The sequence below is a fragment of the Rattus rattus genome, chromosome 15 (assembly GCF_011064425.1).
Source record: "Rattus rattus isolate New Zealand chromosome 15, Rrattus_CSIRO_v1, whole genome shotgun sequence".
Taxonomy (NCBI): domain Eukaryota; kingdom Metazoa; phylum Chordata; class Mammalia; order Rodentia; family Muridae; genus Rattus; species Rattus rattus.
In genome coordinates, this window is record NC_046168.1 from 71,305,708 (window position 1) to 71,323,969 (window position 18,262).

Sequence of the window (18,262 nt, forward strand, 5' to 3'; positions counted from 1 at the left end):
TCACCATAATTGAGGGACCACGGTGTAGGGTAATTTGCTGGCTGTGGCTTTAACCAGTTCTGGGGTGGCCAGTGTTGGACAGGGGGAAAGACCTTGGTTTGTAACATCTTCCCATTTCCACGCTGTAACCATTCCTACCACATTCCCTACCATATCCTTTCAGGCTGTCAATTGTCCTCTGTAAAGGGATAGAGGCTGCGAGAGATGTTGGTGGGTCAGGGTGCTCACTGCATAAGCCCAAACATCTGAGTGTGGATCCCAGCACCCTTGTAAAAAGCTGGATGTGGCTGTGCCAGCTAACCCCAGTGCTGTGGGCACAGAGAAAGAAGGATCACTGGGGTTTGTTGCCCATCAGCCTAGTGCCAGGTGCAAAGAGAGACCCTGTCTCAAAGGAATAAAAATAGAGGGTACAGACTAGGACACCTGATGTCACCTGATGTCCTTCTCTGGCCTCTACTAGTGCACTCACCCAACATACCACACACACACACACACACACACACACACACACACACACAAAGAGAGAGAGACAAACAGACAGACACACACACAGAGACAGACAGATACACACACACACAAAGACAGAGAGACAGACAGACACACACAGAGAGACAGATACACACACAACAAAGAGAGAGACAGACAGACACACACACAGAAACAGATAGACACACACACACAAAGAGAGAGACAGACAGACACACACACACAGAAACAGACAGATACACACACACAAAGAGAGAGACAGACAGATACACACACACACAGAGACAGACAGATACACACACACACAAAGAGAGAGACAGACACACACACACAAAGAGAGAGACAGACAGATACACACACACACACAAAGAGAGAGACAGACACACACAGAGACAGATACACACACACACACACAAAGAGAGAGAGACAGAGACACACACACACACACAGAGAGAGACACACACACACAAAGAGAGAGAGAGACACACACACACACAAAGAGAGAGAGAGACAGACACACACACACAAAGAGAGAGACAGGCAGATACACACACACAGAGACAGACAGATACACACACACAAAGAGAGAGACAGACAGACACACACACAGAAACAGACAGATACACATACACAAAGAGAGAGACAGACAGACACACACACAGAAACAGACAGATACACACACACAAAGAGAGAGACAGACAGACACACACAGAGAGACAGACAGATACACACACACACAAAGAGAGAGAGACAGACACACACACACAGAGAGAGAGAGACAGACAGATACACACACACACACAGAGAGAGAGACAGACACACACAGAGACAGATACACACACACACACACAAAGAGAGAGAGACAGACACACACACAGAGAGAGAGAGAGACACACACACACACACAAAGAGAGAGAGACAGACACACACACACAAAGAGAGAGACAGGCAGATACACACACACAGAGACAGACAGATACACACACACAAAGAGAGAGACAGACAGATACACACAGAGAGACAGAGATAGAGACACATAGGGAGAACAATAGAGAGGTATACATTTGGCTGTGAAGTATGTATGCCTTGACTTCCCCGATGCTGACGAACAGTCTGAGTGAAGAGGGGGCCTTTGAGTGGGAAGGAGGTGGAGAGGAGTACTCTGGGTTTTTGGCTTCTTTGACTAACTGCAATCACATACTACACTGCTTTTGTTCAATCTAGACTTGTCCTGTTGAGTTTGTCTCCACGGTGACACAAGGATAGCCAGGAAGAACAGTCACATGGCCTTGGGGGAAATGCCTCTCCTTCTTGGTCCCCATCTCCTGTTGTGGCCAGGAGGGGACTTGTGGTTTCCCAAGCTGGTCTAATCCGGCCAGCAATAGCCCCGTATTTATAGCCATGACTTCAGTCTCTCCAGTTTCGTCAGAGCTGGTTCCTTGGCCCGTGTACTTGTCAACCCAGCATGGCAGAAATAGGTGTGACGTGCAGGGACTTAGTTGATTTGGTGCCACTTGGATTTGCAAGTCCATTTAAAACAGGCTGGGCACCTCGGGTTCAGAGTGCCAGTTGCCACAGGCAATCCAGAGCTGGGAATGGACTTTGAGGCTCAAACTTAGGAGTAACTGAGGATCAGAGTGGAGGGCTATGGTTAAGGCAGAACGATGACTGTATGACACATCCCTCCCCTCTTGGAGTCCTCAGAGAAACCTAGTGACTACTTCATGTCCTAGGTACCTGTCAGGTCCCAGCTTGGCTATTCCCCTGCTCTTGTACCGTGGGAAGAGACTCTTCTTCTGCTGAGCCTCTGCTTTCTTCTGTTAACTGGGAAGAAAGAGTAGCAGGTGCTGGGGGAGGAGCAGCAGGTACTGAAAGGAGTAGCAGGTACTGGGAGGAGTAGCAGGTGCTGGGAGGAGTAGCAGGTGCTGGGAGGAGTAGCAGGTGCTGGGAGGAGTAGCAGGTTCTGGGAGGAGTAGCAGGTGTTGGGAGGAGTAGCAGGTGTTGGGAGGAGTAGCAGGTGCTGGGAGGAGTAGCAGGTGCTTGGAGGAGTAGCAGGTGCTGGGAGGAGTAGCAGGTGCTGGGAGGAGTAGCAGGTGCTGCTGGGAGGAGTAGCAGGTGCTGGGAGGAGTAGCAGGTACTGGGAGGAGTAGCAGGTGCTGGGAGGAGTAGCAGGTGCTGGGAGGAGTAGCAGGTGCTGGGAGGAGTAGCAGGTGCTGGGAGGAGTAGCAGGTGCTGGGAGGAGTAGCAGGTGCTGGGAGGAGTAGCAGGTGCTAGGAGGAGTAGCAGGTGCTGGGAGGAGTAGCAGGTTATAGGAGGAGTAGCAGGTGCTGGGAGGAGTAGCAGGTGCTAGGAGGAGTAGCAGGTTATAGGAGGAGTAGCAGGTGTTGGGAGGAGTAGCAAGTGGTGGCCTTAAAATGTCAGGTATGGGCAAGATCTATGTGGACACAACAGCCAGGGCAGGCCCTGCACAGAGTCCGTGCTCAGCAGATGGCAGCTCCCGGTTCTTATTATACCCTCAGGCATCCTCTCACGAAACAATAATTACAGTGGTAATAGCTGCGCCTTGGTGAGCTCTTTCACAGGTTGCCTTAGTCAAGCCTTCTAAGGACTATCCAAGATCACCACCACCATTGTTCCCAGACTCATTTACAAAGTATCTGCTTTTCCAGGAGGCCTATCAATTTCATACCCTCGAAACACAGTGTTCGAAATTGAAATCATACTGGTACGTGAAACAAAGGTTTAGATACGGATTGCAAAATATATTCTGTCCTAAATGGTAGACGTAGTCATCAGGGGGGATGAGCAGGTTCTAAAATGGTGAGTGACTGAGTCATCAGAACATTCGCACAAGAACCGTCCCTCCCAGGGCTTCTGCCACATAACGTTGATTTGTATGCTTTTTAAAATAATTGCATATGAAAATCTAACACCATCGTGAACTTGAGATACATATGCCACCCAAAACCCAGAATAGCATCTGTGGAGGTTTTCTCTCTGCTTCCTCTATCTCGACTCCACACAACACTCCCTGGTTCTCTTTCCTGCTGAATTATGCTCCCGTCCCATTTAGCGCCGTCTGATTCGCTTGCTTATTTATTTATTTATTATTTATTATCTATTCCACGTCAACCAACATGTGAGCTCCACGTGGGCAGGGTTCCTTCCCCTCCTGTTCACTGTGTGCCACCAGCGCTTAAAATAGCAGGCATTCGTGAATCCGTGCCGAGTGAAAGAACAGAGAAATGAATGACTGAGCCTCTGCTCTGTCAAGATGGCGCTGGGGGATTCAGAGAGACCACGAGACTCGCCCAAGGTCATGTGCAACCTTGAGGTGTGGCTAACACCTCAGGTGACTCCCTGAAGACCCCCGGGACCCTCACTGCCCTCTGTGCCATCCTGATGCTTCTGGGCTCTCCTGGCCTCACATCATGCTCACCCAACCCAGGCTCCTTCTCCCCCAGGGACAGATGGGAGTGAAGGGAAGGAAAAGGGATTCAAGGAAGAAGGAGGGGCTGTAGCAAGTTGGGCCTCAACACTGCTGATGGAATAGAGACAGGAGAGGCCAGAATCCTTGTCTTTTCTTCAGAGCTCGGGCAGGGGTGGGGGCTGGGAAATGGGTAGTCATATTTTACCCCACAAAGTCAGGGGAAGTTCATGCTATATCATGCCACTGCTACTGTCCTACCAATCACACAGCCCACGACGTTTCTCAGATGGAGAAACTGAGGCCCAGAGAAAGAAAGTGACTTCTCCAAGAATGCAGAACGAGACAATGACAAACACCACAGTCCTAGTCTGGAGGTTGCAAGAACATCACGGGATCCTGATGATGCCTTGGTCCTATCCTTGTCCCAGGAGAGAGGCAGACAGGGCAACCTCTCAGTTCAGATGCTTGAGGCTGGAATAGACCTCCAGCTCTGAGTAGGTCAGACACTGTCTTTTATCCCCTGTGAAGCTGAGGGTACTGCCAGGTAGGAGTAGGCTGAGTAGATTGTGAGTAACCCCTTTCCCCAGGTAACCCCATTTTTACCTTTAGCTACATGCACAGCTAATCTCTTGGTGATTCAACACTCGTGTATTAAGAGTCTACAATGCCAGGTGATGTAGCAGACATTGGAGGGACCCTCCGACCCTGCCATTTTCTTTGTTCATCCATCGTCTTATTTCAGGAACTGTTTCCACTGCTGAGGGAGTGCAACCTTGTGGAAGAGCCACGATGTCTAGACTCTAGAGAGTTTTGGGGATTGGAACCTGACTTAGCCACTTGCTGGCTGTGTGAACTTGGCAGGTCACAGAAGCTCGCTTTCCTTATCTATGGAATGGGGTTAATAATAGCACGCCCATCTCCTGAGGAGTAAGATGTTTGGCTCCCGAGGAAGGTCAAATGAATGAGGTGTTTGGAATGGCCCCTGACATAGAGGCTACTCAAGCATCCTCTCTTATAACCCATACTGTTTTTATGTGCCTGTCACCATGCCATGAGCAGAGGAAACAGCTCAAAATACTCTTGTTCCAGGGAACCCTGAAGACCAGCCTTGGCCCAGCCTCTGACCTTTCGCTCCAGCCCCACTGCCCTAAGCCTGTTCTGTAGAACCGTCCCAGCAACAGTCCTACAGGAATAGTCTCAATGGGTTTCCAGATCTATCCCCAGCAGTTCTGCCTTCTTGCTTTCAAGGAGCCTTGATGGATTGTCTCCCTTAGGAAGCCGAGAACCAGGGAGCAAACCTAATACAGTACAGAGACGGAAATAGGTTGTAGGTGGAGAAGGGGTTAAGGTAAGGAGAAGGAGGACCCTTGGAGAATGACGGTCTTATCTTCCTGGGTTACTAATTCCCTCTCAGACTACTTTGGTCCTCTATCTACAGAATCAGACCATGAGATCCAGGTGTGCCTATGATGTCAGCACTTGGGGTAGGGGCTGCGGAAAGGCAAGAGGATGTGAGTTGGGTTAATCAGGGCTACATCGTGAGAATAGGCCAAGAAGAAAATAGGCTGGGGTGGCTCTGGAGGGATGGCTCAATGTATAAGAGCACTTGCTTTTGCAGAGGACCCGGGTTCTGTTCTCAGCACCCACATGATGGGTGACAACCATTCATAACTCCAGTTCTAGGGGATCCAATGCCTTCTTCTGGCTTCGGTGGGCACCAGGCATGCGTGTAGCACCTACATACATGTAAGTATGAAATTTTGTTGGTGCTGCTTTCAAGAAGAGCTTTTCTGTGCATCCCCGGCTCTCTGCCTCTGCCTCCTGAGTGTTAGGATTAGAAAGGAATGCACCACCAGCACTCAGCAAAAGTAAAAATGTTTTAAGTATTTTCCTTTTAAAACAAGGAAGGCCAAAGAGGCGACTCAACTGGTAGAGTGCTGGCCTACTGTGTACAAGGCCTTCGATGCAATTCCTGGCCCCGTATAAACTGGGTGTGGTGCTCTACATGTAGGAGGTAGAGACAGGAGAATCAGAGGATCAAGGTCATCCTTGGCTACTTGACCAGCTTGAGGCCTCTGTGAGCTAGAGACTGTCCGAAGAAAGAGACGAAAGAGAAGTGGAGGCTTATAAGTAGGAAAAAGACAAAAAGAGAAGCTCAGATCCTGTGATGACTGTGGGTGAGCAACAAGGACTCCATGTTGAGTACCTCGGATGTGCTCTGTTGGGTACCTCTGGCAGCCCTTGCCTCTTCTCTTCCTTGATAACCACACAGTAGGTGGCCCTGCTTTTCCAGTGTGTCAATGACCATCGCTGGCCCTGAATGTCTGGCTTACAAGCGTCTGCAGAGCCTGGAGAGCAGCTAGTGGCTGGAAACTTGCGCTCTGTCTACCACCCTGGGAAGCTCAGTCCAGGCAACTCAGCTACAGCACAGCAGCAGCAGCAGTGTGTGTGTGTGTGTGTGTGTGTGTGTGTGTGTGTGTGTGTGTGTGTCTGGTGTTAGAGATGGAGAGACGGAGAGTCAGAGAGACAGAGAAACAGGGGAGCAGAGAGAATTTGAACCAGGATCTGACTCAAAGCCAGCATCCTTCCTCTACTATGCAGAGAGCAGCAGAAAGGACACACGAGAGGCCCCAGGTCACAGATTCTGGACTTTATTTTCAGAAGCTGGCAGCAGAAAAAGCCAGGGATGTCTGGACGGCTACTGGGACCGCAGGGCATCTCATACCCAACTGGGCTTTGAGGTTGAAGCATTCAGGTGCCTGCATTCAGTTAGGGCCTCCAATCTAACCCGAACTCCAAGCTCCCTCTGGGATAAAGGGTGGTCTGTGAGCCTTAATAGCTTTGGCTGCCAGAGTTCAGAGCTTGTAGCCATGAGAATGGAAGCTTAGGAGGACCCTTTCCGTCACTGCTGAGCAGGACTGGCCTTCTTCTGCCCACACAGATGGGCTCAGCATCTCCATGGGCTGTGAAGTCCTCAGAGCCATGGTTTGTAGCTGCTAAGAATGGTAGCTAAGAGCACTGGTCCTGATAACCTTTGTTCCCACCCTGCTACCCTTCTTGCCCAAACCCTAGATATGGTATTAAAGCTTCCTTGTCTTCAACCCTAGACCACACTCCCCTGTCACCCTCCCTGTGGAGAGGTAGATGTAAAGGGCTCAGACCAATACCTACTACTTGACACTTAGGTGGCAGTTCCTGTTATTGTGACTATGAGTCCCTGTGGCTCTGGGGTAGAGCCATGGACCTGCTGGGACCCCTGCTCTGTCCCTGCCTTGGTTAGAAACCCTCCCTCCTTGGGAGAGAGCCTTGAATTGGAGGGTTCCTGCCACCCCCTCCCACCTCGCCTGGCAGCCTGAAGACAAAGCTAGCCAAAAATATTTGTGTGGGTGGCGGAAAGTTAACTTTTCCGCCTCTCTCTTCTTTCCTGGAAACCGTGGCCACTGTCAAATACAGCAAAACAGAAGCAGAGATGGAGCGGGCGAGGCCCCCACAGGGAGTCAGAGAGCTCTGCCCCCGCCCTTCACCCACTCCTACTGCCTCCTGCCATCTGGTTCTGTGACAGGGTAGGGGTGGGTGGCTCTGAGTACTGAAAATCATGGATCTGTGATGCCAGGGTCCTATGGCCCTGCTAGCACTGGCTGCCTGAGGTGCATAATGACCTTGGAGAAAACTCACTGGCCAGGCTCATGCACAAGCTACTAGCCCCTTTATGAGAGTCTAAAGCCTTTGAGATTCTAGTGGTGGGAATCTGGCAGCTGCTGGAAAGCAAGCAAGGTCCTGGAGAGGAGTGGAGACTTGAGGCCATCAGTATCAGGCTTGAGGTCCAGCCACTTGATGAAAGTGTCAGAACTAGGTACGGTTCCCAACTGGGACACTTTACTTAGTGGATTCTCATTTTTCTTCCCTCCGGCATGACTTATGGAAGCATGTGTCCGTAGTAGTTTTACCTAAGTGAACACACAGGATGGCATGGCTACCCATTCCTGGGAGCTCTCTTCTTCCCGGACCCTGCCGCATGGACTAATGTGTGCTTGGTTCTCCCTCTGACTAGGGCACGTGTTTGCCTTTCCCCTGCTTGGCTCTGATCTGCCAGAGGTCTTGGTAAAGCGCTTATCTCCCAGTCTTCTTACCACTCTCTCCTGGCACAGCCCCAGGGAGAGGCCAGCACCTCTACCCAGGCTGCTACATTTGGGATGTCTGTCTCCTGCCTGGGATAGAGGCCTAAAGGCCACAGGTAGTCAGGCTTGGCCCACTATCATCAAGCCAGTAGGCTTCAGTAAATTCTCGCCCGCCTGGGGCAGTCAGTACATGAGTATGTGCACGTACGAGCCCTCTTTCTCTCTCTCCTAATAGAGAGTTCACATAGTTAAGCAGTGGTAGAATGACGTCTTTGAACAAACTCTGTTCACTCACTCCAAGAGTGCCTCCAAGCATAACTGGCAGAGTACCTTGCCTTAGGGGCCATCTGCTCAACCGAAAAGGTCTTGTTCATGTCAGACTCTGCACCTCCTCAAATGATTTCCAAAGTTTTGCTCCCAGTGTGGGACTCTCCTGTCCTCTGGGATCCCAAAGGGATCTGCCCACTGCACATCTCCCCCTGGAAATCTAAAGATCAGACACCTCCCTGTTTCACTGAACACTTACACCTTCCTGTTTGGTCCCAACCTCCATGCACACAGTCATGTGTCCTCAAAGCCAGGAACCTGCATGGCACCTTGCCTTCCTCCCCTTCTCCACACCCACTCTCCATCTGCCAAGCTTGTCAGCTCTTCTTCTGAGTACCCTCCATTCATACCCCTCTTCCTCAGCCCTTGGAGGAAGCTTCCACTCTCCCCTGATTACCATCCTCTGTAACATTTACAAATAATTATACTATTATTACTTTTTCCTCATCATTCACAGCCCTCTCCAACACAGCTGTTCCCAACCTGTTAAATGACCCATTCACAGAGGTCCTAAGACCATCAGAAAACACACCACGACTCCTAACAATAGCAAAATTACAGTTATAAAGTAGCGATAGAGAGATTTGATAGTTGGAGGGAGGGTCACCACAACACGAGGACCTGTATTAAAGGGTCACAGTATTAGGAAGATTAGGAGCTACTGCCCTAACATGTCAGAACTTCATAAGCTAGCATCATACCTTCATCTACCCTATATGTCCCAGGAGTACTTATGGTGTTTAAATAGAACATGGGCCTGGTACATTTTTGTGGGAGTAGCCTGTATGATATAAGTGATGGATGTCTTGGAGAGCGTGCCCAACGCTCTGCGTGCGTTTTCTCATAGAACCCTTTACACAATTAAACTGGAGTTGCGTCTTCATTCAAAGTGCCTGGGACCAGAAGGGCTTCAGATTTTAGATTTGTTTTGGAAAAATTGCATATGCATAATGAGAGAGCTTTGTGGATAAGAAGAGGAGTCTAAAATTAAATTTAATTTCTGTTTCGTACATATATCTTATACCCAGCTTGAAGGCCATTTTACATGATTTAAAAAAAACCAAACAAACACACTGTGACTTCATGTTTACTGTGACTTTGTCCTCAAGTCCAGGGATGGGATTTGGACTGGTGACTGACAGGATGCTGCTCAGAAAGTTTGGGGTTTGGGGTTTTCCCATCTGGGTTGCTCAAGCTAGCTTACAATCTTACAAATGGGGGAGGGGAGGACTCAGAGACCAACATACATGCCGCAGGGCTGGACTCTGGCTCAAAGTCCAGCGCGGGTAAACAGACCATTGTGTTGGCTCTTATAACCAGCTATGTACCCTGGTTTTGTACCCCCCCAACCCTGCTGTCCCAGTGATTCCTGTGGTGTGTGTACCTTTGGAGGGACGTGAAAAGAATTCTTTTTAGGTGGTGTACAGATGAGTGCTTTAAAACAACTAGATATTTATTTAATGTGTGCAGGGAAGGGGATAACTTGGCACGATGTGCTTGTGGTTTTCCTGCAATTATTGCTCAAGATAAGTCTAAAGTAACAGGAGTCATGTTATTTAAAGTGGATTGAAGGGAAACATTAAGTAAATAAGTGTCAGGTAGCCTAAGGATAGGGTATGAGTAGCAAAGTACAAGCCTGAACCTCCGGAAACACTTCCCTGTGGAGGAGTGGGAACTGTACCCTGCAGCCTAGCAGCTCTTGAGGCTGGCTACTCAAGGGTGGACAGGTCTCAGTGGTTCCATTCAGAACACTCAGCGAGCTGTCTGCCATGTTATATCTCTTCTTCCTATACAGATAGCCCACTCTGAAGGGGCCATCACAGCAGAATTCAGGAGGGTAAGGAAACCGTATTGGACTACGTCATTACCCAGCTCAGAAAGGACTTGCCTTACTCCTCAGCTGGACCTCACCCCGGCTTCAGCAGAACAACGTGAATCTGCGGAGAACCCAAGGAGGCCTTGAGAGGGCCCCGGAGCAGTAGTCACACAGGTCACTCACTTGTCCTGAGCCAGCAGCGGCTGCTTTGAACTGCCAAGGAGAGCCATAATGCTGGGCACTCACTTCCCGCCCCCGCCCCTTGGACCCAGTGAGGGAAGGGCTGCCCCTTGCACCTTCCAGATCCCGGATGGGAGCTACCGGTGCCTGGCTCTGGAAGCCGAGGAGAGCAGTAGTGAAGACGGCTTGCAGGGAGAAGTGAGGCTGGTGGACCTGGAAGAAGAGGGGACCAGCAAGAGCAGAGTCAACCATGGGACACCACCGCTATCCAGAGCCCCAGCCATAATCCAGCCATCCAGCTGTTGCAGGGAGGCACGAGGCGGTTTCCAGCACAGTGACAGACCAAGCCGTGAGTGGGATGTGGTACAGGCCCGGAAAGTGATGACAGCCAGCGTCAGCAGCAGCCCTGTGCCCAGGGTGGCCCAGAAACCAGGTAAGCTTACATAGAAAACCCCACTGGTTCTTAATCAGGGACTGTTGGAGCATATTTTCCTAGGATGTTTAACAATGATCATAAGTCATCGAGAATGTCCAGATCTCTAATTGTGGAGAGATGGGAAGTGGTCCATATGTGTAGTTTCAGCTGATGTCAAAGCGAAAGCAACAGAAGAAAGCCCGTATCTCACTCAGGTGACAAAAAAACCCACTCCTCCCCACCCCCACCTGCCCTTTGACCATTCCTGGTAACAACTTGGCTGCGAAGTCCCAAGTGTCTTATGGGGCAGGCCCCCCTCCTTAAGCCTTCAGAGCTCAGCAGTAGCTCTAGACAAACAGACACCCTGACAGAGAGGTCATTGCTTCCCAGTTGCTGACAGGGCAGACACTGAAGCCTTTCATGAAAGCTGACCTCAGTGGGGAAACTGAGACTCAAGTGTGCCAGCGTGCTCCGGTCTCTTAGCATATTGATGGCTGAGTAGGCTTAGGGCCTTGGTTTTCCATCTGTCAGAGATGGATGACAAAGGAACAGGCCATGTCACCTGGATTGCTGCAGAATCCAATGACGGCTTGTGGAAGGAGGAGGCCTGGGGCCCATGAGTCCTGGAGTCTGCAGAGCAGGCAGGATGAGACAAGGGAATTCACTCTGAATGGCCTCCATCACTGGCCGGCGGCAATGGAAATGCTGCAGTGGGTTTTCGATGGGGGGTGGGGATGACCATGAGCTGAGCCACGATCTGCACAGGCAGGAGAGCTGCTGCCAGCCGGTCCCCAGGGTGCAGGGGGGGGGTAGTCCTGGGAGGGCTTGTGCGTCAAGAGACTGAAGGAACACTTCATTTCTTTGCAGGCGTTGCTGACGCCAGAGCTGGCATCTCGCCAACCTTCTCACCCACTCTGCTCTCTGCAGTAATTCTCTCCAGGCTCTGATCATCCTCTCTGGACATAGTCTCCGCCCAGACATGAGTTATACAGAGAGAAAGAGCTGGGCAGGAGCAGTGAGGGGCTTTCAGGGCCTCTAAACAGAGAGGAGGACTCCAGAATCATCCTGAATATGGGTCCTCAGGAACCTGAGTCTCATTGTGACTTGCTCCCTTCCCATCCCAAGGGAGCAGCTGGGTCAGGAGGCAGGGATGATGGGTCTCAGCCCAGAGTTTAGTAGTCAAGCCCTAGTCAGTCCCTTCTCTTTGGTGAACTAACACTCTCTCTCTCTCTCTCTCTCTCTCTCTCTCTCTCTCTCTCTCTCTCTGTGAAAATAGAATAAAAACAGGAGCTGTTGAGAGGGTGTCTCGACCTTAGCTGTGGCTATGTTTTGGAAAATCTACAGTGCTCTCGGTAGCTGTATAAAATGAAACAGAAAGGATCATTATTAGCTGAACAGTCCAGTTGCTATCGTCTGAGCTGTGTGCAAAGTCTGCTGTGCTAACAGCGTCAGCGTGTGACTTTGAGCCCATTACATAGCTCAGGAATGCAAGTGACTTGTCCAGGATGTGACTAGCGTGTCCAGCCATGGTTGTTTGACTAAGGGGCTTGCACTATGCGTTATGATTCTATTGTGAAAAGTGTGCTTTCAAAATACCCTGGAGTGATATCGACGGTGGGTAGGGCGGGGAGGAGAAAAGATCACCTTTGATTGCCTTGCTGGCAACTCACAACCCCTGGGTCATTCATTGCGACCCCACTCTCTGATATACGCTGGAGACAACTGAGGGTCAGAGATTCAAGTCACCTGTCCAAGATACACAGCCATTGTCAGCCCCGAGACTCCATTGTCCTTTACATCAAATTCCCAATTCATCGGTCTACTGTCCACCCAGTTGGTCTGAACATTCTAGAGACAGAGGGAAAGGAGGGGCCTCTGGAGAAGGGACAGGTAAAACACTTCTCAGAGGAAGCTGGCTCTTGCGGAGAAGTGGAAATCTGGGTGGTCTTGGATCTAAGTCTCAGTGGCCTTTCTGCTCCCTGGGGCTGGGGAGTGGCAGGTCCTTTCCCTCTGCCTGGAGAGTGGGAGGGAATGAAGGCTGGGGAGCTGCCAGGTTATTAGGAGCTTAGGGTTTCCTCTCCAAGCTTCCTCTCATTACAGAGAGGATCATAAGCACCTTCAGACAATCACACCCATCCTTCCGTTATTAAACCTGGCTTTCGGGAGTGCTGCCTGGCAGACTCGAGCCCAAGCCATTCATCTTCTGCCTCGGGCACCGTACAGATTTTTATTTGGGGATTGGTGGGTGATGGCACCACAGTTGAGATGGGCAGAACAGGCTCTTTGTTGGGCCAAGAGGGGCTGCAGCCTCACGTTCAAGTTCCACACCACCCATAGCTGAGAGAAGTCTGATAGAGGAAGATGATCAGGCCTCTGCCGAACACTAGGTCATCCACAGTTCCCCAAGAAAGAGCTCTCTCTACTACAGCCCTCCTCTCTACAGTCTCACTGATTGTACCTGGCATTAGAGTGTTGAGTCTGCTGTGCTGACGGAGACAGAAGCAGAGAAACGGAAAACAATTTGTGCAAAGTCACACAGAACCCAGGTTTCTGGTTCTCTTTTCAGCTGCTGGACTCTGGGTTGAATGTTTTGTACAGATTACTTCGTTGTAGCCTCAGAATACAAAGTTCAGACAGGACACTGCCTCCTCCTCTTCCTCTCCCTCTCCTTCTCTTACTCTTCATCTCCCTCTTTTTTTTTTTTTCATTTTGAGACAGTCTTGCTAGAGTCTAACTTGAGCGGCTGCCTCTCCAGTGCTGGGATTTCAGGGGCGCCTTCCACACTTGCTTTCTCATTTCCGTTTTCCAGATGAGGAAACTGGGCATCCAGAATTTAAGAGAATTGTGACTTGAAGTCTCACAGCCTGTAAATGGGGGGACTGAGATTTGAACCCTGAGAGGTCTTGGGCCTGTGCTTTTAAATAACTCTTTTTTAATGCTTCGTCTCCATGGAGACAAGGAAGCAGGCTGTGATCTTCCACCCACCTGGGGCTGGAAAAATGGTTGTTCAGGCTCTGAGAGTAGGTGGGGGATCCAGCCAAGCCACATTCCTCTTTGTCATAACAGGGAGACCTATGATCCACTGCTGACCCAGCTTCTCCTTTGTCAGTGGCCTTTTGATGGTAAGGAGTATCTAGAGGATTCGGGGACCGTTGCTACTCTTGTAGACATTGCCTGGAGCCATGGGCATAAGGATTGGAGTACTGATATGGAGTGTAAGATAAGTCTCGGTTGCATCCATCTTCATTAGCAGAGGAAACTAAACCATATTCATTTTATTAAGCAGAATACAGAGTCTGGTCAAGGTCAGGGAGCCAAGGCCAGGGCTTCTGCCCCTTAGGCTTCTAGGAAAGAGCAGATGGCACAGGAGGCTACATAGGGAGCCCTATACCGTGGTGATTTAAACAAGAAGACAATAGGGAAGAGGACCACCCACAGGTTCACAGATACTTCCCTGTGCTGTTCAATCAAACATACATCCATGAACCCATGTATACACCATGATGTAGACATGCCACATTCTCAGACAAAGGCTATATGTGCACCTTAAAGTTGCACATATGTGAATGCCTGCAAACCCTGGCATATATATGGGCAATGGGCACACACTGGCATACACCCTCCCAAACAACCCCTCATCCATTATACCACAGTACGTGTGGACAAGTGACTCAGGCTCCCATCCCACCTCAGGGCATGGAGCAGACACTCCTAAATGTTCTCACGCAAGTACATGGGCTCTCTCCTGTAGACACGGGGTTAAACCATGCCCTTTTCTCCCTTTCCTTTGCTAAACACTCATGGTCTCTCCTCCGGGCGTATCCACGGTTGCACAGCCACTGTCACACCCCCACATGCAGACTGAACCACTTTCGCTCCCTGCTTCTTTTTCTCATCTCTTTCTCTTTCGCAGCTACCCACGCAGTAATCCTAGCTGCTCTCTCTCTTCCTCTCACCCACACACTCTGTTTCCTGGATTTCCACAGGCTGGGCTGCAGCCACCTCCCCAGTGCACGCATTGGGAGAAAGCAATCTCTTGCATGGTGCCATCTCCAGGACAGTTTCTTGTCCCTCACCCAGCACAACGGGAGAAGAGTGACCACAGGTCAGGGGAATGCCCTGCTGCCCACGAAGCCAGGCAGAGGGATGGAAGGGGCCAGAGAGGATTTGTTTCCCTCAGTCAGCTGACTGCTTGCACTCAGAGCCAGGGGCAGTTTTAAACAGAACACATCTTTGGGGTCTGTGCTTCAGAGAGCCAGCATATTTCTAAGTTCCTTTATCGGAAACCTAAACACAGTTCTTTGAAGACAGGTGACACTGGAACCACCCTGTCTGAAGGAGTGATCAACGAGTGTGGTCTTCCTTCAGTCTTGCTGGGGATACGGAAGTGCTTGTTAGCCCAGTGTTGTTTCCAAGTCCACCAACCGCTCCCCACAGGATCTGCCCTGGAATGTGCGAATATAGACTGTTAACAGCAGTGCGTGTAGTGTTCCCACTGAAGCACGGTGACAATTGCCACGGCCTCTGCTGAGCTCAGCCTGAACGGTGCTTTGCAAAAGTTGGGGGAATCAAAGCCACATCCAGACCACACAGCATCTCTGCCCTTGTTGCTGATAGCTAATTAAGTCGAGGGATGACAACAACAGGCTGGCAACAGCACTCCTCAGCCTCTTTGCTACCAAAAAAGACAGTTACTCTATAGTTACTGGGCTGAGACAAGTGGAGTGGGGTGTCACGGTTATCACGTGAGGGAACAGGTTTTAAAGGAGAGTAGTGGGGGCGGGGAGAAAGGGGCAAAGAGATGGCGGGGGCATGGAAAAACTGAGTGAGAATTTAAGGGTAGAACTACAGACCTAGAGATACACAGTAAGATGAGGAAACGATGAACAGGGGCAGTCGAAAGTGAGGTGCGTAGAGAGGACCCGAGGAGAAAGTAGGAATCCGCTTCGAGGTAAGGCCTCGGCTACCGGGGCAGGGGAAAAGGGGGGCTCGTACCCCGGGGGCTGGGCGGGGCGCTGAAGGGGCGGCGCTAGGGCCCGGGGGAGCGCTCGGCAGGAGAGCGGTGCCCGCCCAGCGCCCGCGGCTCCCGCTTGGGTCCCCTTCAGCCTCTAGCGGCTAGGACCTCGCTTAGGGCGCTGAGTGGGCGCCGCCGCTGGGCGGGGTGCAGGGATCTCGGGGCGGGGCTCACGCATGGTCGTAGCCAGGTGAGCCAAGGCGGCGGCGCCCGGGAGCTCGGGGACCGCGCACGGCTGCTGGAGGTGAGTGGGGGGGCTCGGGGCTGGCGGGGCGCCCAGTGAGCCTCGCCCTTGCCACCTGCGCAGCTGCTCGCACCGCCCCAGAGGAGGTGGCGCATCTGGGCTCCGGTCCCTGTATTCAGGGTGACCTTTGCCAAATTGCTTCTGCATGGAGCCTCAGTTTCTCCATCTGTACAGCACAGGCTGGGGAGATCTCAAAGCTCTCCAGCAGCTCGGAAACAGGAGGACGCCCCGTTCCGGGGTGCTACCTTCCCGGGCTGTGTGGGCACCAGCTGTCGTGTCTTTCTCCTCAAGCTCGTCGTTGTTGGGGGTGATGCAGCGCCCAGGCTCACTCATGGGCACCAGTCCTAGCTCTAAGCCCCTGCCCGCTCCGGGAAATCCGGCCGCAAGACCCAGGAGCCTGAGCGTGAACCGACGTGGGCGCCTGGAGGCAGCAGGACAGACTGTACTGGCCAGCACCTCAGTTTCCCGCGGGCGGAGTGGCGGGGCAGAGGGAGCTGCTGTAGAGCTGGTGCGCAGGTTAGCCACGCTGCCACACAGCTGAGACCTCCAGGGCCGGATCCCATCTGAGGAAATCAAGTCCTTTATAAAGTCCCCCAAGGGACTCCTGAGTTTTCCTCGCCTGATTCTCACAGCCCTGGTATTCTATTTCCCCTTTCGTTTAACTACCAGAAAGGGCCGGTTCCTTTCTGACATCACACCGCGGAATGAAGGGAGGGGGAAGGTACCGCTTAGGGCCTTGGAAAGACCTCTGAGGAATCTAGGGAAAAGGTCTCCATGTCCTCACTCAACCCCAAGTTCCGGGCTTAATTCTGGATGGAGATGGGGACTCCTGTGCTCCACATCTGGGTTTTCTAAACAGCTGAGTGAGAAGCCGCAGGTGGTCCTAGAGCAAGTGGGATCCTAGCGTGCCCCTCCCTTCTCCAGATCCCAGAGAGGTGGGTAGGTGACCCCGAGGGGGCAGCTGCACTACAGACCCAAGTACCACGGTGGTCCGAGGGACAGCCACCCTTGTGGCTTTGGAAAGTGGGAGATGAAATTCGATGCTTGTCATGAGGGAGGGTACAGTGAGCTGTCTCGTCTGCAGCCAGCCTGCCCTGTCAGTGACCTAGACCTGGCCTCTATCCACGTTGGGGGGTTGAGGCAAAAACTGAAGCTGATGACTCTCTCCCAGCGGGAGGCCGAAATCCTTGTCAGGAGCTGACCTGCCTTTGGCTTGTTCCAGCATCTTTCGAGTTTGGTGCTGGAAGAACTAACAGCAAATATTTGCTGCTGGGCCACCAAAGCTTTCAGGCCCCGATTTTTAGCCTGCCCTTACTTCGCAAGCCACACCCCACTCCTGTACCTTTAAACTAACTTAGGACCCAGTTTTGCACAGTGAAAAAAAAATAAAGGCTTTAACTCTTTCCCTCCCTAAACAGCTCTTGACCTATACTCTCTGGAAAGTAAGGTAGATTTTTTTTTTTTTTTTTTTTTTTTTTTTTTTTGGTTGTGCCTGGTTTCTGGCTAGCAGCTTAGCGCACCTCCGACTTCTGAGTTGGGGAGACTGAGGCCAGGCAGGAAGAGTTTGCCAGGACACTTCTGCAGGCAGAAGGCAGCAGGGCCCTCTCTCCCTGGGGGTGGGGGTGGAGTGGGGATGGCATTTTAATAAAGGGGAGGGTTACAGCACCCTAGAGCATTTGGAAGGAGGGAAGACACTTCAGGGTTGATTCCCTGAGGCCTCGCTAGGTGGGAAGTTCACACATCACAGGCCCCCCTACCAAGGTTAGCTTCCCACAAGGCTGATTTACACCTCTAGCCCTGGGGCTTGGCCTGGGAGGCACCTTTTCCTTTAGGGCAGCTCCTAGGCTTCCAGACGTGAACTCATCGGAGCAGTTGATGCCAGGAAGGGAGGGACTGAGGGGAAGCAGTCAGGGCTGCCCAGATGGAAATACCATGGGCTCTAAGAAGTAGAGTGGGCACTGTTGTCAAAGGCTTGCGGGCTCTGCCCCATTGTGACGAAGAAACATGATCAAAACAAGCCAGGGGAGATCAGCTGGGAGAGCATGGAGCCAGGCTCAACGCCCCAGCCCTATAGTGCCAGGCTGATCTCTGGGATCTGCTGGCTTGCCAAGTGACCTTGGGCAAACCCCTTGCGCCTGGGACCTCAGTAGCCCTGGGTAGCCATGAGGGGGGAAGTATACATAGGAACTAGGTTCTAGTAGAAAACAGGGCAGACAGATTCTTCCCATGGGA

General features: G+C 51.5%; 1 protein-coding gene across 1 annotated transcript in view; it reads left to right on the forward strand.

Annotated features, from left to right (window-relative positions):
- Nucleotides 1-10,206: 10,206 nt before the first annotated feature.
- The window catches only part of Synpo (synaptopodin), a 34,248-nt gene continuing 26,192 nt past the window's right edge, over nt 10,207-18,262 (forward strand). Inside the window, 1 exon segment of the mRNA XM_032885540.1 lies at nt 10,207-10,790. Coding sequence (XP_032741431.1) covers nt 10,409-10,790 — 382 coding nt within the window. The 5' untranslated portion in view covers nt 10,207-10,408.